The sequence below is a fragment of the Meles meles genome, chromosome 6, assembly GCF_922984935.1.
Source record: "Meles meles chromosome 6, mMelMel3.1 paternal haplotype, whole genome shotgun sequence".
In the NCBI taxonomy this organism is placed as follows: Eukaryota; Metazoa; Chordata; class Mammalia; order Carnivora; family Mustelidae; genus Meles; species Meles meles.
Genome location: NC_060071.1, coordinates 13,263,740 through 13,282,684, shown reverse-complemented (window position 1 = coordinate 13,282,684; position 18,945 = coordinate 13,263,740). Strand labels below are relative to the sequence as shown.

General features: G+C 41.4%; 1 protein-coding gene across 6 annotated transcripts in view; it reads right to left on the bottom strand.

Annotated features, from left to right (window-relative positions):
* Nucleotides 1–6,455: 6,455 nt before the first annotated feature.
* Nucleotides 6,456–18,945, bottom strand: part of MCTP2 (multiple C2 and transmembrane domain containing 2) — a 245,432-nt gene continuing 232,942 nt past the window's right edge. For all 6 annotated transcript variants that reach the window (XM_046009633.1, XM_046009634.1, XM_046009631.1 and 3 more), the window contains 3 exons: nt 16,394–16,503; nt 10,046–10,143; nt 6,456–7,856 (listed from right to left, as the gene is read on the bottom strand). In XM_046009633.1, the coding sequence (XP_045865589.1) occupies nt 7,788–7,856; nt 10,046–10,143; nt 16,394–16,503 (277 nt within the window). In that variant the 3' untranslated portion in view covers nt 6,456–7,787. The remainder of the gene's footprint in view (nt 7,857–10,045; nt 10,144–16,393; nt 16,504–18,945) is intronic.

Genomic DNA, 18,945 nt, shown 5'->3' with positions numbered 1-18,945 from the left:
GAAAAACACATTCTCCACCCGGAGGTATCAAATGCAGCAGGAGGTAAATGCTGAATGTTTTGCCTGAAAATACAGGTTCTCGGGTTCTTAACTGGAATCTACAGATTAATTTTTAGAGATATGTGAAATTTTACAAAACTTTAGGAGGATATGTATATGTGTGTAGAGTTGAGCCTTGAACAATGCAGTGGTGGGCAGGGGGAAGGCGGTTAGGAGCACCCATCCTCTGTGCAGTGGAAAACCCAGTATAACTTCTGACTCCTCCCCCCAAAAAACTTAAATACGTATGCTTCCAGGCTCAATGAACGTAAGTATAACCCGTAAAAAGATAAAACTTTTTTTTTAAGATTTTATTTATTTGAGAGAGGAGAGACAGAGCACCAGTAGGGGGAGGAGCAGAGGGAGAGGATGAGGAAGGAAGAACGAATCCCAAGCAGACTCTGCGCTGAGCAAAGAACCCAACACGGGGTTCCATCTCACAACCCTGAGATCACGACCCCAGATTGTGACCTGAGCCAAAACCAAGATTTGAACGCTAAGTCGACTGAGCCGTCCAGCTGCTCCAAAAGAAAAAAACTTTCTGGAACACTTCAGACCCTGAGGTTGTCAAGGGCCAATTTGCTCATGTAGAGCAATTTTTTAATGCTTCTGTAGGTGACCAGTTAGCGGAAGTCACTTTTTGTACTCCTAGGAATGAAGATCTTTTTTTAAATGATGACTGATTTGTGTGAAGACATCATTGAATATTCAAATGCAGTGAGATTATCGAGGAAGTGTCGGCTATGGGTTTGTTTAAAATGACTCCCAACTCTTACACAATTGAAAATGTTTATTTGGATTAGTGCTCTTCTTCTTCTATGTTTAAAATACCAACAGTGATCGGCTTCAGTTTCTTTCACTGTAAATTAGGAATAAAATGGCCATGCTACATCATTTTTTTCTTTTCTTTCCTTTTAGTAAACATGCAGAAAATTATTACAAGTCCTAAATTCACAGCTCAGTGAATTTCACAAAGTTAACAAATTGATGTAACTAGAATCCAGACCAAAAAGACAAAAACCTTGACAGCACCCCGGGAATTCCCGATAGCTCCTTTTAGCCACTGCACCCTTCGCCTTCTGACTTCTAACACCATAGATTGTGTTCTCCTGGTTTTGAACATTACATAAATGAAATCTTCCATTGTATGTATTTGTGTTTTTTGTTGAACATTATTTCCCAAATATCTGTGCTGTTGCGTGCAACCTTAGTTTTTCCCTCTCATTTCTGTATTTCCCTCTCATTTCTGTGTAGTATTCCATTGCAGAGTCCCAAGTAATTGATCATCTCAGCTACTGATGAACATATACCCTGCTGTTTCTAGAATTACACAAGTAGTGCGAGTAGCGCTGAGATAAGTATTCTTGGGCACGTCTTTGATCGAACGTATGCACAATTCTGTTGGTTATATACCTAAGAGTGGAATTGGGGGAAGGGTCATAGGGTATGTATCTGGTTAGCTTTAATAAATACTTTTCTGAAAGTTTTCCAAAGTGGTTGTACCAGTTTATGTTCTCACCCACTAATGGCATACAGAATTTTTTTTTTTCCCCACATCCTTAAAAACACTTACTACTGACTAGTTCATTTTAGCCATTTTGTGGTTTCGGTTTGCATTTGTCTGATGACTAGTGATGCTGAGTGCCTTTTTGGATGCTTGCTGGCCATTTGGATAAGCTCTTCTGTGAAGGGCTTGTCAAGGCTTTTGCCCCTTTTTCTACTGGGTGTTCTGCCTTTTCGTTGTAGAAAATCTTTATGTATTCTGGGCAGAACTGTCAGGTTATATACAGAGATTGCATATTTTCTTTCACTTTGTGGCTTACCCATTTACTCTCTTAATCATACTTTTTGAGGAAAAAATTGTTTAGTGATCTCCAATTTATAAGTATTTTCTCATTATAATTAGCATCCTACTATCAGTTTAAGAAATCTTTGATTATCACATAGACGTGAAGAGATTTTTCCCATGTCCTTTTCCTGGAATCTTTCACTGTGCCTTCTATCTTCGGATCTGCAGTTCACACAGAATTGACTTTTGTGAGTATAAGGAAAGAGACAATATTTATTTTATCCATGTGGATACTTAAGTGACCCAAGGTCATTTTTCAAAAGGTTTTTTCCCCTGCACTGCATGCTGTCCCCACACTGAAAATATGTCACCTTTGACATAAATTAGATCACAGGTTACCAAATATGTGTGGATGTCCTTCCGGTCTTTTCTGTTTCTTTAATCTGTCTATGCTTGTGCCTATGGCACATTGTCTAGTTATAATAACTTTATAATACATCTTGTTATATGCCAGTGTTAATCATCTGTAAGATTGCTTGGACTGTTCTTGAATTCTTGCATTTCTGTGTGCATTTTAGAACCAGCTGATTAATTTCTGTAAAAAAAAAAAACATAATTTTTATTGGGCTTACATTTAATCTCTTGACATCTTAATATATTGAATCTTCTAATCCACGAAACCCTACATTTATTTATCTTCTTTCTTTCAATCATGTTTTCAGTGTAGAAACTTACATATCATTCATAATTTTATATCTATATTCATAAGGGATTCTGGTAAGTCATTTTCCATCCTTGTATCACCTTGTTGGGTTTTGAAATGAGGATTATACTGGCTTCATAAAATATGTAGAAAAGGGTTACTTTCTTCTTTTTTTACTATTTCCTGGAAGAGTTTGAATGAAATTGGTTATTTTTTCCAAAAATATTTAGAGGAATTTCATAGTTTTGTTGTTGTTAATTAAATGAGCTATTGCATCTAAAGCACTTAGGAAGTACCTGGAATTTAATAAATGCTCTAAAATGCTAGCTATTCTTCTGTGCTTGATTATCCATTTTTCCCGTGTAAACACATTACAGTTTTTCAGGTTTTTTTTTTTTTAAAGATTTTATTTATTTATTTGACAGACAGAGACAGAGATCACAGACAGACAGAGATCACAAGTAGGCAGAGAAACAGGCAGAGAGGAGGAAGCAGGCTCCCTGCTGAGCAGAGAAACCGATGCGGGGCTCGATCCCAGGACCCTGGGATCATGACCTGAGCTGAAGGCAGAGGCTTAACCCACTGAGCCACCCAGGTGCCCCAGAAGGGCAGGTTTTCTACAAGGAGTCCTCCATAAAGAGGTAATGTGCTTTATGCCATTCGTTAGATGTCACCTTTCAACATTCATCTAATGATTCAATTGACTACTCATAATATTTTCAGAAGATACTGTATCTTCTTTACTCCCATAGTTAGATTACTTCTACACAAAAGAGAGTGGGTTTTGACAGGGCACAGTTTTAAATGATGATACAGACCACTCCATCTTGTACTCCTGAAGAATTTTCGGTTTCTAACAGGTATACACAGAGTTCATGATATATCTACTTTTTTCCCTTAATAATTCCTTCTTCCATTCTGAGTTCTGTGATTTCTCTCCTCTCCTTCTAGTGGAATTTTTCAGGAGATACCTCCAAGTGGTCTCCATTTGCTAGGTCCACTCATTTCTCAACCCAAATCTGGTTTCCTTTCCTACCACTCTACAGAAATGACCCATCGCCAGGACCCCCACAGGTTGCCATGCCATTAAATAAAGGTCGTTATGCTGTCCTCAACTGATGTGATCTCAGTGGCATTTAGCACTATAGACAGCACTTGTTTTCTTGAAACATGCTCTACCAACTGAATTCTTTTTTTTTTTTTTTAAACATTTTTTTTATTTATTTGACAGAGAGAAATCACAAGTAGGCAGAGAGGCAGGCAGAGAGAGAGGAGGAAGCAGGCCTCCCGCGGAGCAGAGAGCCCGATGCGGGGCTCGATCCCAGGACCCTGGGATCATGACCTGAGCCGAAGGCAGAGGCTTTAACCCACTGAGCTACCCAGGCGCCCCTCTACCAACTGAATTCTATGACAGTACATGCTTAATGCTTTTCCCTTATTTATATTTCTATTTAGCCTTAGTTGACTCATCTTTACAGAACTTTTTGAGTGTGGAGTCCATTTTTTGAAGCATGTGGCTTCAATCGTTTCTATGAATGTTGGCCCTTATGTATATCTGCATTTCTTCTCTCAGCTCTATAACCATATATTGTTATCTCTTTGAGATCCTCATTTAAAGGCTTTTCAGGTACCTCAAATTAAACATCATCTAAAACTGAGCTCTGCTGTTCTTCCCATGGCTGCTCCTATAATTCCCTTGGCAAACACTGTACCATCTTCCTGGACCCAAAGATGAGAACACTGAGTACCATCTTGAACTCTAATCTCTCCTTCACCCCATAGTCAAGCAACTGAGAAGTCCCACTCATTTTCCCTCCTAACCATCTCACGATTTCACCTGTAGTTTTTTCACTGACACAATTTGAAGTTCCAGGTAACCATCAATTTATCAAGATTATTCAAATTAGCTCTTCTTTGAACATTTATTATTGCCGTTCTACCCACTGCAGCCAGAATATCCTTTTAGAACTGGAATCTGCAAATGTCCTGCCACTTTTCAAAAGTATCTATTTTATGCCTGGCTTTACCAAGGGAATGCAGTCTGTTTTGTTCAGGTAGATCATAAGTGTTCCATATATGTTCATTAAATGATAAAGGACAAGAAGAAAAATCAAGGGTTTTTTGTTTTGTTTTGTTTTATCATGCATAAATATATTTTCCTGTGGTATGTAGGTAATGACTTTTCCAATATAAGACATCATTGAAAAGTTTATAGTTGACATGGCCAGAGCTTATAAATAATATCACACAGTATAAGCTGTGTGCTTAATACAAGAAATTACTTCCTCTCATAAACCGCACTAATCTACCCATCTCAGCCCTCTATATACATGAAAGGGCAGAGAAGAAAAGTTGACTATGACCCAATCAATTAATCACGTATTTCCTGAGTGTCTATTAGGTGCCAGCGGAGGACAGAGGGAGTCAAAGCCTCTGGCAATGATGAGCTATAGCAGAATATGGCAAATGCCAGAAAGATATGAAAGATGTAAGAGGGGGCGCCTGGGTGGCTCAGTGGGTTAAAGCCTCTGCCTCTGGCTCAGGTCATGATCCCAGGGTCCTGGGATCGAGCCCCGCATCGGGCTTTCTGCTTGGCAGGGAGCCTGCTTCCTCCTCTCTCTCTCTCTGCCTGCCTCTCTCCCTACTTGTGATCTCTATCTGTCAAAGAAATAAAATAAAATCTTTAAAAAAAAAAAAAGATGTAAGAGGGCAGAGTTTATTTGGACAGAAACTTTTGAGAAAGTATTCCTCGTGAAAAGAATAATCAGAATGAGGATTAATCTGGCATAACGTAATTGGCACCATCGCTATGTCTCGTAAGAGGTTTTGGAGGCCTTGGCTTAGGGGGTGATGATCAGAAATGGACAAGATAGAAATGAACATGTGTAACACGCAACACAGGATCTACGAGTTTATGGGTTGGGAGGTGGGGGGTGGGGAACATGAGGAACAAAAAAAGGGGATGCCCAGTGTCTTCCAGCCCAGAAGATGCCAGTGCCAGTAAGGGAAATAAGGAATCTAGAAGGAGAGTATGGGTTAAAGGGTCCTGAACACACGGAGGGAGAGATAACCAAGTTTCTGACCCACTGAGGTAGAGAGGCCTATAAGACATCCAGACAGAGCTGGAAATGGGAGTGTGAGGTTTGAGAAGAGAACCAGGAGAGCTTGGCTAAAATTCAACATTCCTACTGAATTATCATTAATTATCATACTGTGAATCCACAAGCCATAAATTTTATCTAAAAAGCATTCTGGAATCTGGTAGGGGTTTGATCACTTGTATAAATCTTCACATTTCCCTTACAATGAACATTTTTAACGTTCAAAGTCGACTTAATCAATTAACAATTGTTTTCTACTTACAGTTTATTACAGGTTGATTCTGTCCTGCTCTTGGTAACCCAGCTGCCGTCTGTGTCCTCAACTTAATGCTCAGAATTCCCACTGGGTGGCAGAGGGAATAAGTCTAACTAATGATGCCTTCTTGTTGGACAAATTATTTCATTTTGAAATTGTATAGCAAAAGAACAACAATGAAGTATCGGTTCCACTTTTAAATAAATAAGGGGTTATTTTGCTGCTGAAAGTTTTCATTCAAATGACTGATCAGATCTCACATGTCTGTTTAAAAATGTCTGACTTAGGTCGTTACAAAATGACAGACTGTGATAAACTACATGATAGTTGGGAGTGAGACAATGAGGCATTGTTTACACAGAAGATTGAGTAACTGGTTGAACAAAAGAGGTTCTTGGCTATCTATTGTATGTACAACGAAGAGATTTACTGGAGCTTTTATAATTTCTGCAAGTCCTTTTCCAGCCAGCTTCATTAACTTGAAGCAAATCAAATCATGCAGAAATCTGGCTCAGCCAGAAAGAAACCCAGGAAGATATAATATGAAGAAAAACAGACACGGGATGATAAGGTTTAGAATCTTGCACATTTTTCATAAACACTTTGTTTGAAGATTATTAAATTACAATCCAGAGAGAGAAAAAAAAAATAGTAAACCTCACTATTAAATCAGTTTTTACCTCAACATTTCTTTACAATATACACACATCCACATATATTATATATATAAAACACAAAGTATGTGTCAACAAAATACAGTCTTTACAACTTAAATATCATTTGAACAAAAGGATATTCGTGTGCATTTTATATATGCATAAAATCGGGGTTTTTACTTGGGGGGTATTGTAAATGGTGGGGTCTGCAGGAATTAGCTATTCTTCAAGAGGATCTTGGGGTGGTGTTTTTCTAGGAATGGGGTTCTGAGATACAGATGTATTATGTATAGCCTATCGTGTTCAGGAACAAAAGATGGATTTGGATGGCTGAGTTCGTTTTACTTTCTGCTCAAAAATTCGGGCAAATATAGGGATTATGACAATCAGGTGAAGAAGCCACAGTCATGAGTTCGTCCCTTGCCCCTCCGCCATTCATCCTCTCTCTGAAGCGCTAATGTCGACATTTTATTTTGGAAATAAGCAACGTCAAGTCGGAAGACATGGCGTTTGTAAGGCAACTAAATACTCTCACAGAAGCTTTCCTTTTTGGATGAGTGGTCCCTTCCGACCTTCCCGGGGCTTCCACCACCCGCAAAGGACCACACCACAGGCTGGTGTCCAGCACCGGGGAGCTCACCGCCATTGTACACACGTCTTCAGTAATCATGGCGGGAGGACGCCCAAAGGCTTGGGCTACCTCTGGTAATTATTAAAAAATCTACTTCTAAGAGACATTAGTTGGGGAGGTGATGGCTACTCTCGGACGTGTGGACTCAGAGAAGGAAACGGACTCACATGCACAATAATCAGAAAGGAGCGTGCGAAACAGGAGTGAGAAAGAACTGAATCTTAGGAGAGGAGCATCTGTTGGAGGTAGGAAAACAAGTTCAGGGTCACTCTTGCATCCAGGTGGTCTCCCAGCCCTTCTCAAAGAGGTCGTTCGGACCCCTGGCCACCTTGCTTTACCTCCTATCTGAGAAGGGACTTCAGTCTTTCACGGTCCCTAGATTGTTTCCGTCGGATGGGCCGAGCCGCTAAGCAACTAGCACACCCAGGAGTGTGGGTATGAGCACATGTGTGTGCATTGGCGCACGTGGAGAAGCAGGGAGGACACAGGGAGGGCTCCACGCAGCACGCATTCCAGAATGACACCACGGGTACCACCTCAGAAACAGAGATAGTGCCGGTCTAATCAACCCAGCAGGGAATCGGGCGCTGGTGTCCAAGGTTGGCGTGAGTCCTAGAGAGCGCTGCGCTTCTTCCGAAGGGGGCTCTGGCTGCTGCAGGGTTTCAATTCTGCGTACTGCACCTGTGAAAACAAACAGACGGCCCGGCGGTTAGGTAACCCTAGCTCACCACAGTGTGTGTTAATGGCTCCCCAAGGACAGACCGAGGCAAAGGAAGGAAGGTTCAAAGGTAATGAATCATTTTCTAAACACAGGAACATGGAGGGATTAATTGCAGGAAGGATTTGAGAAGTCATGCATCATTTCTCGAGACCAAGAATATTAAAAGCAGATTTTTCTAATGAGATGCATGGCTTTCTACCTGCTCTCGGCACTGCCAGATAATTTTAGTTTCTTGTGTGCCCGTTTTCAACCACAAGGACGCTTAATAACTGCCTCTTGGGAAATGTTTCTCTTAGTATATGATACAGCAAAACTTACTAAGAAATATTCATTTAAAATGATCTCAAGTCTCGGGGAAAAAATTGTCTGCAAATTATATACATTTATGTTGCCAGGGAGAGCAAAAAAAAAATGTTGAAATTGATACTGGCCACAGAGTTAAATAGATTTCTCTTAAAAATGAATTGCATTTACAATGTAATGGCTAAAACATCTGTGATATATCTGAGCACTCGGGGAGTCCCCAGGGGCAAGCTGTCTATTGTGTTATTTGGAAGTGTTCTTGGTGATACACGGAGGATCTTACTAGCATACTGTCTGTCTTCCTCGAATGTTCTTTGGTCGCATCCCTCTGTATGCATGTCAGCTCCAGCCGGATGGCCGCTCCGAAGGCTGGTGCCTGGACTATGTAGAGAGTCTCATGGTGGGCTGTGCTGGATGGTGATTTCCTTTCTTTGAGGACGCGGGGACGAACTCACATTGCAACTCAAGGGTTGCAACTCAATCTCCTTGCATTGCTTGTGTGGGTTCTGATTGGCTGACGGCGGAATGGCTTCATTTAAAGTATAGTATTACAGAGCACATGTGCTCACTGGCTTTTAGCATTTGTGCCAAACTCCCCAAGGACACCATGCCCCATCACATATGTTGAGCTACACTTCGTCAAAAGCAGATACATGCTAAAAAAGCACCCTTTCCTTTGAGTGTTTGGTGAAGGTCCCCTTGGGGAGCAGGGGAGGACATACCTGTCAATTTTCAACGCAAAACAAACAGGGGCCAGGTTACTATTTTATAATCACGGAATGCAAATGTTAACGAGGAACCTCATCGTCATAGAATGCATGTAATAGCTAATTAGATCACAAAATGGAGGTTAAAGAAAAACGGCGTCACGGAATCTATTTTCATCTCTAGAACTCAGAGGGAAGGGGAAGGAAACTGGAGGTCTTTTCAGCCCCGAGTACCTGCCGTCTGCAGAGGAGTGCTGGGAACCACTTCCGTGACAGCAGCCCAAGGCTCAAAATCGATACTTGATTTGGATTCTCTGAGATAATAAAGGGTTGCCTCTTTGACCATCATGCTGCTATTTCACACCACGGTCTCCCCATCTACTCCTTCTATGATCTCTATTCTCCTTTAGAGAAATCATTGCCTGTCCTCCTTCCCCTGGGATTTATAGCTGCCTGATCCGCAGGGGCCTGGCTCGGGCTACTCTACAGGACTTTCTGGTATTGTTGCCTGGTTTAATCTTGGTGCATCCACGGAGACCAGATGCGACGGGACTCAGTGACCATTACCTGTGAATAATACCTCTGATCGATCTCCAATTATTTCAGGCTGTCTCTGCCTCTATGTGTATGAGAGTGGGTGGGAGCTTTGCCCTCGGCATCCCTAAGTCTTCCGAGGGGAAGGTATAGAAGGGAAGCCTAGGACGTAATTGGGGCAAACAAGAATAAAAGGGAATAATCCTCTTGTCCCCTACTTCCCCTAAAATGCCTGCCATCTGGAAGAGGAGGAAAATACAATCCTCCCGTAGCCTGGGATCTCCCACTCTCCCACTCACTGAGCCCATCTTATCCTCTTCAGGGAGGCAAACAATCAAAAAACGGACAAACATTATCGCACTATACCCACGCAGTATGAGTTCCAGATCATTCTTAAGTAGCCCTTTTCTTCGGGGTAATTTTCCATAATCATCTCATGCTCCGGACAAAGGTCTTTCTGCCACCTCCCTGCAAGCCAGGCCACTTTAAGGATTTTCTGATTCGTTATCTCAATTACACAAGCCCTGCCCTGTGCATCTCTGGCTCTGGGGCTGGCCAGACTTCAGTGCTGGGGTCCCCGTTGGTGGTGACCGTTCATTACGTACCTTTTGAACATCAGACGGTACCCTGGAGAGGAAGTCTAGCAGCTCATTATTGTCGATGGCATAGGGATTTCGAAGCTTCTTGGTGAATTTATTTATGCCTGGAAAATAGAAACGCAGGGAGATCTCTTTGTTTGTCTTTCTATCTACCCATCTATCTATCTTTAAAAACTCTTCTGACTGGGGGAGGGAGAGATTCACAAGTAAAAATTAGTGTAAAACAATTACTAGACCTCAAGTCACACACATACACATACATGTCGCCGTCATGTGGAATCATTCACAAATGCCTTTTCTGGAAGGAAAGAGGGGTGGGGGGTGGTTTGTGGGACAGGAGCTCTGCCTTCTTCAACTGTGAAAATCCCATTACAATCCCAGCAGCAAGGTGGCAGAAACACACACTAAAACTGTGGAGCTCATTGGCTTTTTTGGACTACACTGATTAACAGCCTTCTCTGCTAGGAAAACAAATGTCCCAGATGGGAAAGGACTTTCATTAGCCCCAACAAGTCTCTGCTTGGGGGCTCTGGACCAAATGTAGCAGTGGGAGGTGGAGGGCGGGCGTCGCTTTTTTGTTGTTAAAAAGAAATGGCAGAAATTTCTCTCCCCCACTCCAGCTCATTTTCACAGGTTTATCTTTTCTCCCTGCAGAACAGAACTTGACATGTTGATTGTACTTTGATGCTGCAGGAAACTGTGAAAAGTTATTATTGGAAATTATCTTACTGTGGCTGCTAACTTAATTTATGGACCGCAACACTGCTGCTTGGGTTTGTCTAGTCAATGGAGTCCCTGCTAATTTAGGATGGGGACAGTGGTAATTAGAGGAGGTTCAATCCTTCAGATGTCTTTGATGGCTGCAGCTTGGGTTTGCAGACACGCCCCGGGAAAGCTCTACCTGTCGTTTTCCTCTCCAGAGGGACGCACCTCTGAGCCACCCTCGTGTCTCCTCTTCTGTTCCTCTGAGCTGCTGGTAAGAGCTCAGGAGCCATTGTCTTTCCACCAAAGGCCGACTCTTTCTCATGCTGAGTTTTCCAAGCAGAAAGGCAAAGGAGCTAGGCTTCCAAAGTTTGCCATGGAGTGCTTGTTTAGCAAGGAACATATCTGAAGCCCGAGTCAATCCCAGTAATGCTGAATGAATTCTCACCTTAGATAACCCTGACGGACTTTTCCCTCAGAGCCAAGGTAACAGTTAACTGTTTGACCATCCCCAGCCCATAAATGCTTTGATATTTTTCTTCATGAAATATTATTTTACTTTCATCTACAGATAGAACTTCCTGAGTACCATTCTACTTGATACATGTCAACCTCAGTCATTTCCTTAGACGGTCACATTCACATCTGCTTTGCAAATGGGAGCCGGCCATTGTCCATGAGTAAAATGGTGGCCTGGTGGTTGGGCTGGGGAAGGCTCCTTGCAAATGATCCTTTTTCTCTCAAGTCAGAGCTGCACTCTGCTTTTCTTCCCTCTACCCCCCACAGCAAGCTTCATGTTTCTAGCGAAAATCTCCCCCAGCATTCCTTTAAACTAAAATACTCTCACTGTGTTATTCTAAAGACACTTAATTGTAGCATGGGCTTTTTGGCAAAAGAAAACAGACAAGGCAAAACGATGAAGGGAGACAAAGACTTATTGAGAAAAGATATATCTTCTATTGTTAATTATATACAGTGTGCGCATCTGGAGTCTTTACAATGAACAGCAAGGCAGGGATAATCTCACAGCCGATCAAAACACTGCATTCTTAGTCACTGAGAAGATTATAAACCTGCACAGTAGCTCAAATGCACCAGTAAGGGCAGAAGTTGCCCACAATGCACTGAGATTGTCTGTTTGAAAAACTTCGTGAGAATCAAAATTACAAGGCGCTCCGACTGCATGCTTCAAAAGCACACCTTATTTTATTTTATATTTTTATGTTGTCAAATGTCCGTAATTCTACAATATTATCTGTTGTGTGAGACCAAGTGTTCCCAGGGGCTCATGTATTCTTGGGTCCACAGTAAGGGGTAATGGGGCAAGGGCTATGGAACAGGAGTATCTGGGCCCTGGTTCTGGCATCACCAGGCATCCTCTGTGTGGTTTCAAGAAAACCACTTGACCTTCCTGTGCCTCAGAATTCTTACATTAAAATCTGAAGAATAAAGAACCTGCCCTATATAGTTTCTTAGGTTGATGGGAGAATCACATTGGGCAACATAAGCACAAGGATTCTCTAATCTGGAGCTCCATAACAAAGAGGGGCTACCATCATGACTGGAGATGTCAACAAGCCAAAAAACAAAGGGATTATATTATTAGGCATGCGAGCACACACACCCAGATTTGGAAATTGTACCTTTATCAGCATGACAGACAGGCCTTTAGATGTGTTTAACCTTAATACAGATAGGCAGAGGGCCTGTCTGCCGTGAATCTTAATGTTCTAGCACACCCAAAGGAGTAGGATCCAAATACCAAGGGATGACATGTGGCAAAGACACTATCATTTAATGGTCCCAGATCACAGACTGAAGCGATCAGTGGTGTGGAATGAGCAATCCAGTTAAAAAAAAAAAAAAAAAAAAAAAAACTCTCGGAGAAAGTTGGAAAAATTGCCTGACTGCTTGGCACATGTGGCCACAGGTGAATAAAACCACTTGAAACAGAATTATAACATGATTTTTCAAATACTTGTATGAGCGCCTAGCATGTAGCCCTGTCTCAGTACATTGGCAGGAGTGTTGGGATGGGGTGGAGGGTTCTTGCTTGCCCATGTATCAAACAGTAAGTGCCCGCCACATAAAAGACACTGTGTTGTCAAATGGAGATGCGAAGTTTAATAAGTCATGGGTCTTCTTTTCAAGAAGTTCAAAATCTAGCTTCGGGAGTTCTTATCTACTTTGGAATGACAGAAGTGCCCCAGATCAGAAGCATCTATGGTGAAGGACAGAATGAAAACGTGGGAAACCTCTCAAAAGGGGCAGAAAGCCCACATGGGAGCTAATCCTAAGAAGTGCCTTGCCTTCTAGAAATACACCAAATAGGTGATCAAAATTCAGTAGATACCGTTTCCTTCAGAAAATGTCAAATATCCCTGTTAAGCCACATTTCATGCCATTTTCGAAATCTACACTCCCACACGAGAGGGGTGCATGGTGGGCTCAAAAGAAATGCCATCCCAGTAAATCGAAGGTATGAAATATGCAGACACATGAAATATCTGTCAGGTACTTGTTAAAGATCTACTACCTATATGTAACTTCCCTGGGAATTACAGGTTAAAGAGGAAAGAAAAATGTCTCACCCTTCAAAACCTTGCAACGAAATTGGTGAGTCAAGGAATATTTCTTATGGCCACTATGAAATCAGGTTGCTTTTCAGGGGCTTATGTTAAATAATCCTGGTACTTAGTAAGTATTTCTACAAAAATATTATTTGGGGGAAATAGAATCTGGAAATATAGAACATACGGGTAAGTAATTTTGTTTCAAAGGGTTAAAAAAGGTGGACAAAAGGGGAAAAAAATTAAGATCTTAACTCACCACTTTAAGGACTCAAAGAAAATGATTAAGTAACTCGGAATAAGAAAGGATTTTTCTGATCCTGGTAAAAGGAACCGTAGAAATGGAAGACATGTGAAGTCATCTTCTACAGGACAGAATCTCTACCAAGAATTCAGTCATATAGGAGACGTGCAAAGGAATGTCCTGGGTCCATGCAGCTAGTAACAAATTCGTCTTGGAAATGAAGTCCTAATTGGATTGCTGAGTACATTCCAGGATGACATGGAAGGTTTTACTCAATAAGCTAACAGAGCATTTTCTGATTGTCAAGGCTTTTGACCACATTATATACGGTGAACTCATCAATAAACTATAAGCCCCTGTCCAGAACATACAACTAAAGAACCAGACACAGAAGACAAAGCTCAAAGGGTTACTGTCAGCTCAGGAGAATATAATAAACTCCATGCTATTTAATAATTTCACCCATAAGCAGAACGATAAATAGAGCAATATCTCATTAATGAGATGCAAAAAGTTGTTGTTGGAAAGCTGCCAAGATCTTGGAGGATAAGATCAAAAGGCAAAGCAATTTGGGATAAACAGAAAGAGGGACTGGAATTCCAACACTGATGATCAAAGGAGGAAATAGAGTATAGACCCCTTTGTCGAGGGAAAGATGCAGAAAAGCAAGTCAAATATATACCAGAATGGTAAGATCCTGAGAAAGTGTTTGACAAGCTGACCATGCAGTCGACTTACTACCAGCTTAAAAATGAACAAAATATTGGCCAAATGATTATAGTAATTTTGAATCATTTTCTGGTTAGGGTCAGACAACAGCTTTAAGATCTGTTGTTTTGTTTTTTTTTTTTTAAAGATTTTATTTATTTATTTGACAGATGGAGATCACAAGTAGGCAGAGAAGCAGGCAGAGAGAGAGGAGGAAGCAGGCTCTCCACTGAGTAGAGAGCCCGATGTGGGGCTTGATGCAGGGCTCGATCCCAGGACTCTGAGATCATGACCTGAGACAAAGACAGAGGCTTTAATCCACTGAGCCACCCAGGCGCCTCAAGATCTGTTTTTTAAAATGTGACCAGTAAATGGATTTGCAAACTAATTCTTAATGAAAAACAATTAAGAAAGACTGAGGTTATTCAGTCTATATAAATAACATTTAGTACACATAAGGCATTCAAGGTAATACTTTTATAAAATGTTTCTTCTTTTTTTAAACATTTGTGTTTTTTAAAAAGATTTTATTTATTTATTTGACAGACAGAGATCACAAGCAGGCAGAGAGGCAGGCAGAGGGAGAAGCAGGCTCCCCGCTGAGCAGAGAGCCCGATGCGGGGCTCGATCCCAGGACCCTGAGATCATAACCTGAGCCGAAGGCAGAGGCTTAACCCACTGAGCCACCCAGGTGCCCCATAAAATGTTTATTCTTGATCAATGGACCCTGAAGAGCTTCATGTTCTCGAAGAGTCTACAGATCAATGCTAGCATTGTTGCAAAATAGAGAAACTAACTAGTAAAAACTAAGTATGGATAGAAGACTTTTGCCAAGAGTGAGGGTCATCAAGAGTATCTTTTTCTTTTAATTCTTTTAATTCTTTCAAATTAGAATATCTTTTTCTTTTCTCAGGCTCTCTCTCTTGTTATAAAAGAGAGATACTTCTTTATATGGGATTTTCACTTCCTGGATGAAAAAGAGAACCAGTGCCTTATGCTCTCTCAAGATTATTCTACTTCTTAAGTTTTACGAATTACTCAATTTTTTTTTTTTTGATGACTTTTTCCAATTCACAATGTCTACATTTGGCTTTTTTCATCAGCAGGATTCTACTCCTGTGGGTTCTCTTTGAAAAGGTCTACATTTAATGGTTTTAGAAAGGTTGTAGCTTATATCTGACATGTGCAAGCTCTCAGCTTTTGCTTAAAGATGAATGCATCTTAATGCAATCACTTGTAGGTGGTAACTTCTCTGAACCCTTTACCATCTGAGGGTCCCCAGAAGGGGGTGGTTATGGTTGAGAATTCAGCAGTAGTCACAGGAGCCAAGGAACGGAAAACTATGACTGGCAAACTCTTAGGGAAAGGAGTTGACTGTTTCTCCAGCAATTAATTCACTGCAATGCACGCTCCTTCTATCAACCCAGAAGCCCACCCAACAGCAGACACAAATATTCACAAAGCTGCTTGTCTTTTGTCCAAATGCTAACTTGAGTAGTAAATTAAGTCATGCCGTTTATTTCAAGTTTGTGATTTTTGTGACTATTTTTTTTTTTTTTTAAGCAGCTAAACTTGATATAGGCACACCATTTACCCTGCTAAATTATGGCTTCCTCTTCTTTCAGGCACTGGGTAGGGAGTAACCACCTCCCTTCCTCTCTACCACTTCTGGATTGAAGTATGGGGTTAGATTATTTTTCCTCCAGGAGAGATGGAGTGTCAGAAGCACCCTGGCAGGGGCCAGATCCACTTTTACATAATATAAAGGGCGAGATGATGCAGGTGTTTGCTCACCGTTTGAATAACAGTGTTGCCTGAAAGTTACCGGGCCACCGCAATATATTATTCGAGACTATTTATGACTACGAAAGCCCAAAGGGAAATCTCATGCACAATCACATTTTTATTTGATTGCAATTATACAAGAGGCCTATAAATATCTCTGCTGATTGTTCGGGTAACTGGCCTTTTCAGGGAGGTCCTGGAAGTTTTTGTTCCCCAAATTCCTTCCTTAATCTCATGTTTAACTGCCAACAAGAGCACATTTAAAGTTTATGGTCGCACTTGACAAATGAGTCATGGGTTCTTACCTGAAACTGACCGCTAGCGAAAGGACCATGCCAGACTTACCCCAGATTAAAACGATGTAGCGGAGTGGAATAAAATACAAAATGATGGTGACCACTGCCAGGATCAGACAGGCCAGGAACGAGAGGAACGGGACCGTCCAGTTAAACGTGCTGCAAACAAAGCACATCAATGTCATTTTCTCTGATGCTCTACAGTGGCTACATAGTCATCTTGCCAGGTTTATTCCTTAGTTACACAAATGAAAAAGGTCTACTGGAGAAATCTCTCTAAAACCTGGAGAGGAAGGTCTGCCAAGTTGGGGATGGCAAAAACATCGCTGAGGTCCTGAGGGGAAGCCAACCAAGACCAACTGCCAGCCAACATGTCAGAGTCCTGGTGACTTTGCCCTCCTGGAGCCAACAGTCTTTAAGGGAAGACTCGGCTCCCACCAGCAATGAAGGTCATGATGGCTCCGTGCATGGAGATCTTCAAAACGAAAGGTTAGTGAGGTCACGTCAAAGTCAACAATTCTCTCGGTGAAGACATGGTTGCCAGTAAATATTTAGAAAAGGGAGAATATTATTAAGGTGTCCTGGTGCTTTTGGTTTGCTTTGTTTTCTCTTTTTTTTCTTTTTGAGAGAGAGAGTACACAAGTTGGGGGGAGGCGGATGAGAAGAAGGAGAGGGAGAGAATCTCAAGCAAGCTCCACACTCAGCACAGAGCCCCATGCGGGACTCGATCTCATGACCCTGAGATCGTGACGTGAGGCAAAATCAAGAGTCTGACACTAAACTGACTGAGCCACCCAGGCACCCACCCCAACTTTTGAGTTTTCTAATTACTTATTTTTAGAATTTTTAGACTCGTTGGCTCTAGAAGGTTACCAGGGAAACGGGCTCCAGGCATGTAACTATAAATAAACCCTATGCCTCCAATCCAGAGATAACGCAGGTTATGTGACCACACATTATCTTCACAGGGCCCCTGGCTCCTTCAGCATATCCATTGCCTCCTTTGTGCATATGGAGATCTAGAACATGGGATGCAGAATTGAACAAACAGTGGAAATCCTTGCATGGTCCTAGAAGATGATCTGGAAATCCCACGTCCCGAGGAGAGCCCATGAGAGCCTAGGGTCCTTCTTTTTCCTGGTCTTTAGCTTCACTTACACGGTTTAGTTTCACTGACATTGACCTTTGGCCTTGTGCTAGGAATACAAAGAGATTTTTCTCTTTGTTTTTGTTTTCTGGTGGTGTGTGTGTGTGTGTGTGTGTGTGTCTACATGCAGGAGGATCGCGGGTGACTAAACATATAAAAGCTGTTGGGCACTTAGTATGTGCCACTGTGCTAATATTTTTCATATCACAATTGTGATGGTCATCATAATTCTTCCAAGTAAAGATTATCCCCATTTTACACATGAGCAAATTGAGGCTGAAAGAGATTTCTGTCTTGTTTTGTAAATAACCACAATTCCATGAAGAGTCTAAGAAAAACCCAGTCACCTCACCCTCCTGTAATAGACCGTTATCAGTGTTTTTAATCTTTACCCACAGAAAGGTATGTCTGTTTTAAATTTCTCAGTTTTTAAAATTATAAGCAAATTTAAACACTTTTAACATGCATGTAATTTGTTTCTCAAGTGATTTCTAGTTTGTTTCTTTGAGAGGTGCCACTGTTTGGGAAAGTGCTTAAGAAAACGGAATTTTAAGCAAACTGACATTGGACTGAGTTCAGGCTCCATCTCTAATTAGCTACAGGAAAGTGATTTAATCAATCTGCACCAACATTTCTGCTCTGCAAAATGTGTATAATAGTAGTAATATCTCTATCATAGAGTTCTGCCGGAATGAAACAAGAACTTGCAAGAAAGGTAGCTAGCACATTCTGTTTTTAGCACATTGTAAAAACTCGGAAAATGGAAAGCCGTGACGATTTGCCTATTGTGCCTTGAGCTGTTTTTGCTTGACTTTTTCCTCAGTGATTTAAAATATCTCTTTGGATACTAAAGAAGTCAATCCTTTGTCATATTTGTTACAGTGCTTTTCCCAATGTGTCCCTTTCTTGTCTTTTTTGTGTGGTTTATATATTTTTAAATATAAAATTATGTGTTTTACATGACCAGATTTATCAGTGTTTTCCCTGGCTGATTTCTGGACTTGGTAGCACTTGTGGAAGACTTCCCCAGTCCAGGGGCGCCTGGTGGCTCAGTGGGTTAAGCTGCTGCCTTCGGCTCAGGTCATGATCTCAGGGTCCTGGGATCGAGTCCAGCATCGGACTCTCTGCTCAGCAGCGAGCCTGCTTCCTTCTCTCTCTGCCTGCCTCTCTGTCTGCTTGTGATCTCTCTCTCTGTCAATTAAATAAATAAAAAATCTTCAAAAAAAAAAAAAAAGACTTCCCCAGTCCAGCACCTTGACATCAACAAAATGAATAATTGATATTTTCTCCATGTCTTTTTCTATGCTATTCTAAATTTATACATAAACGTTGGTCCATTTATTTTTTTTATTATTTTTTTCTTTTAAAGATTTTATTTATTTGACAGAGAGAGAGATCACAAGTAGGCAGAGAGAGAGGGGGAAGCAGGCTCCCTGCTGAGAAGAGAGCCCGAT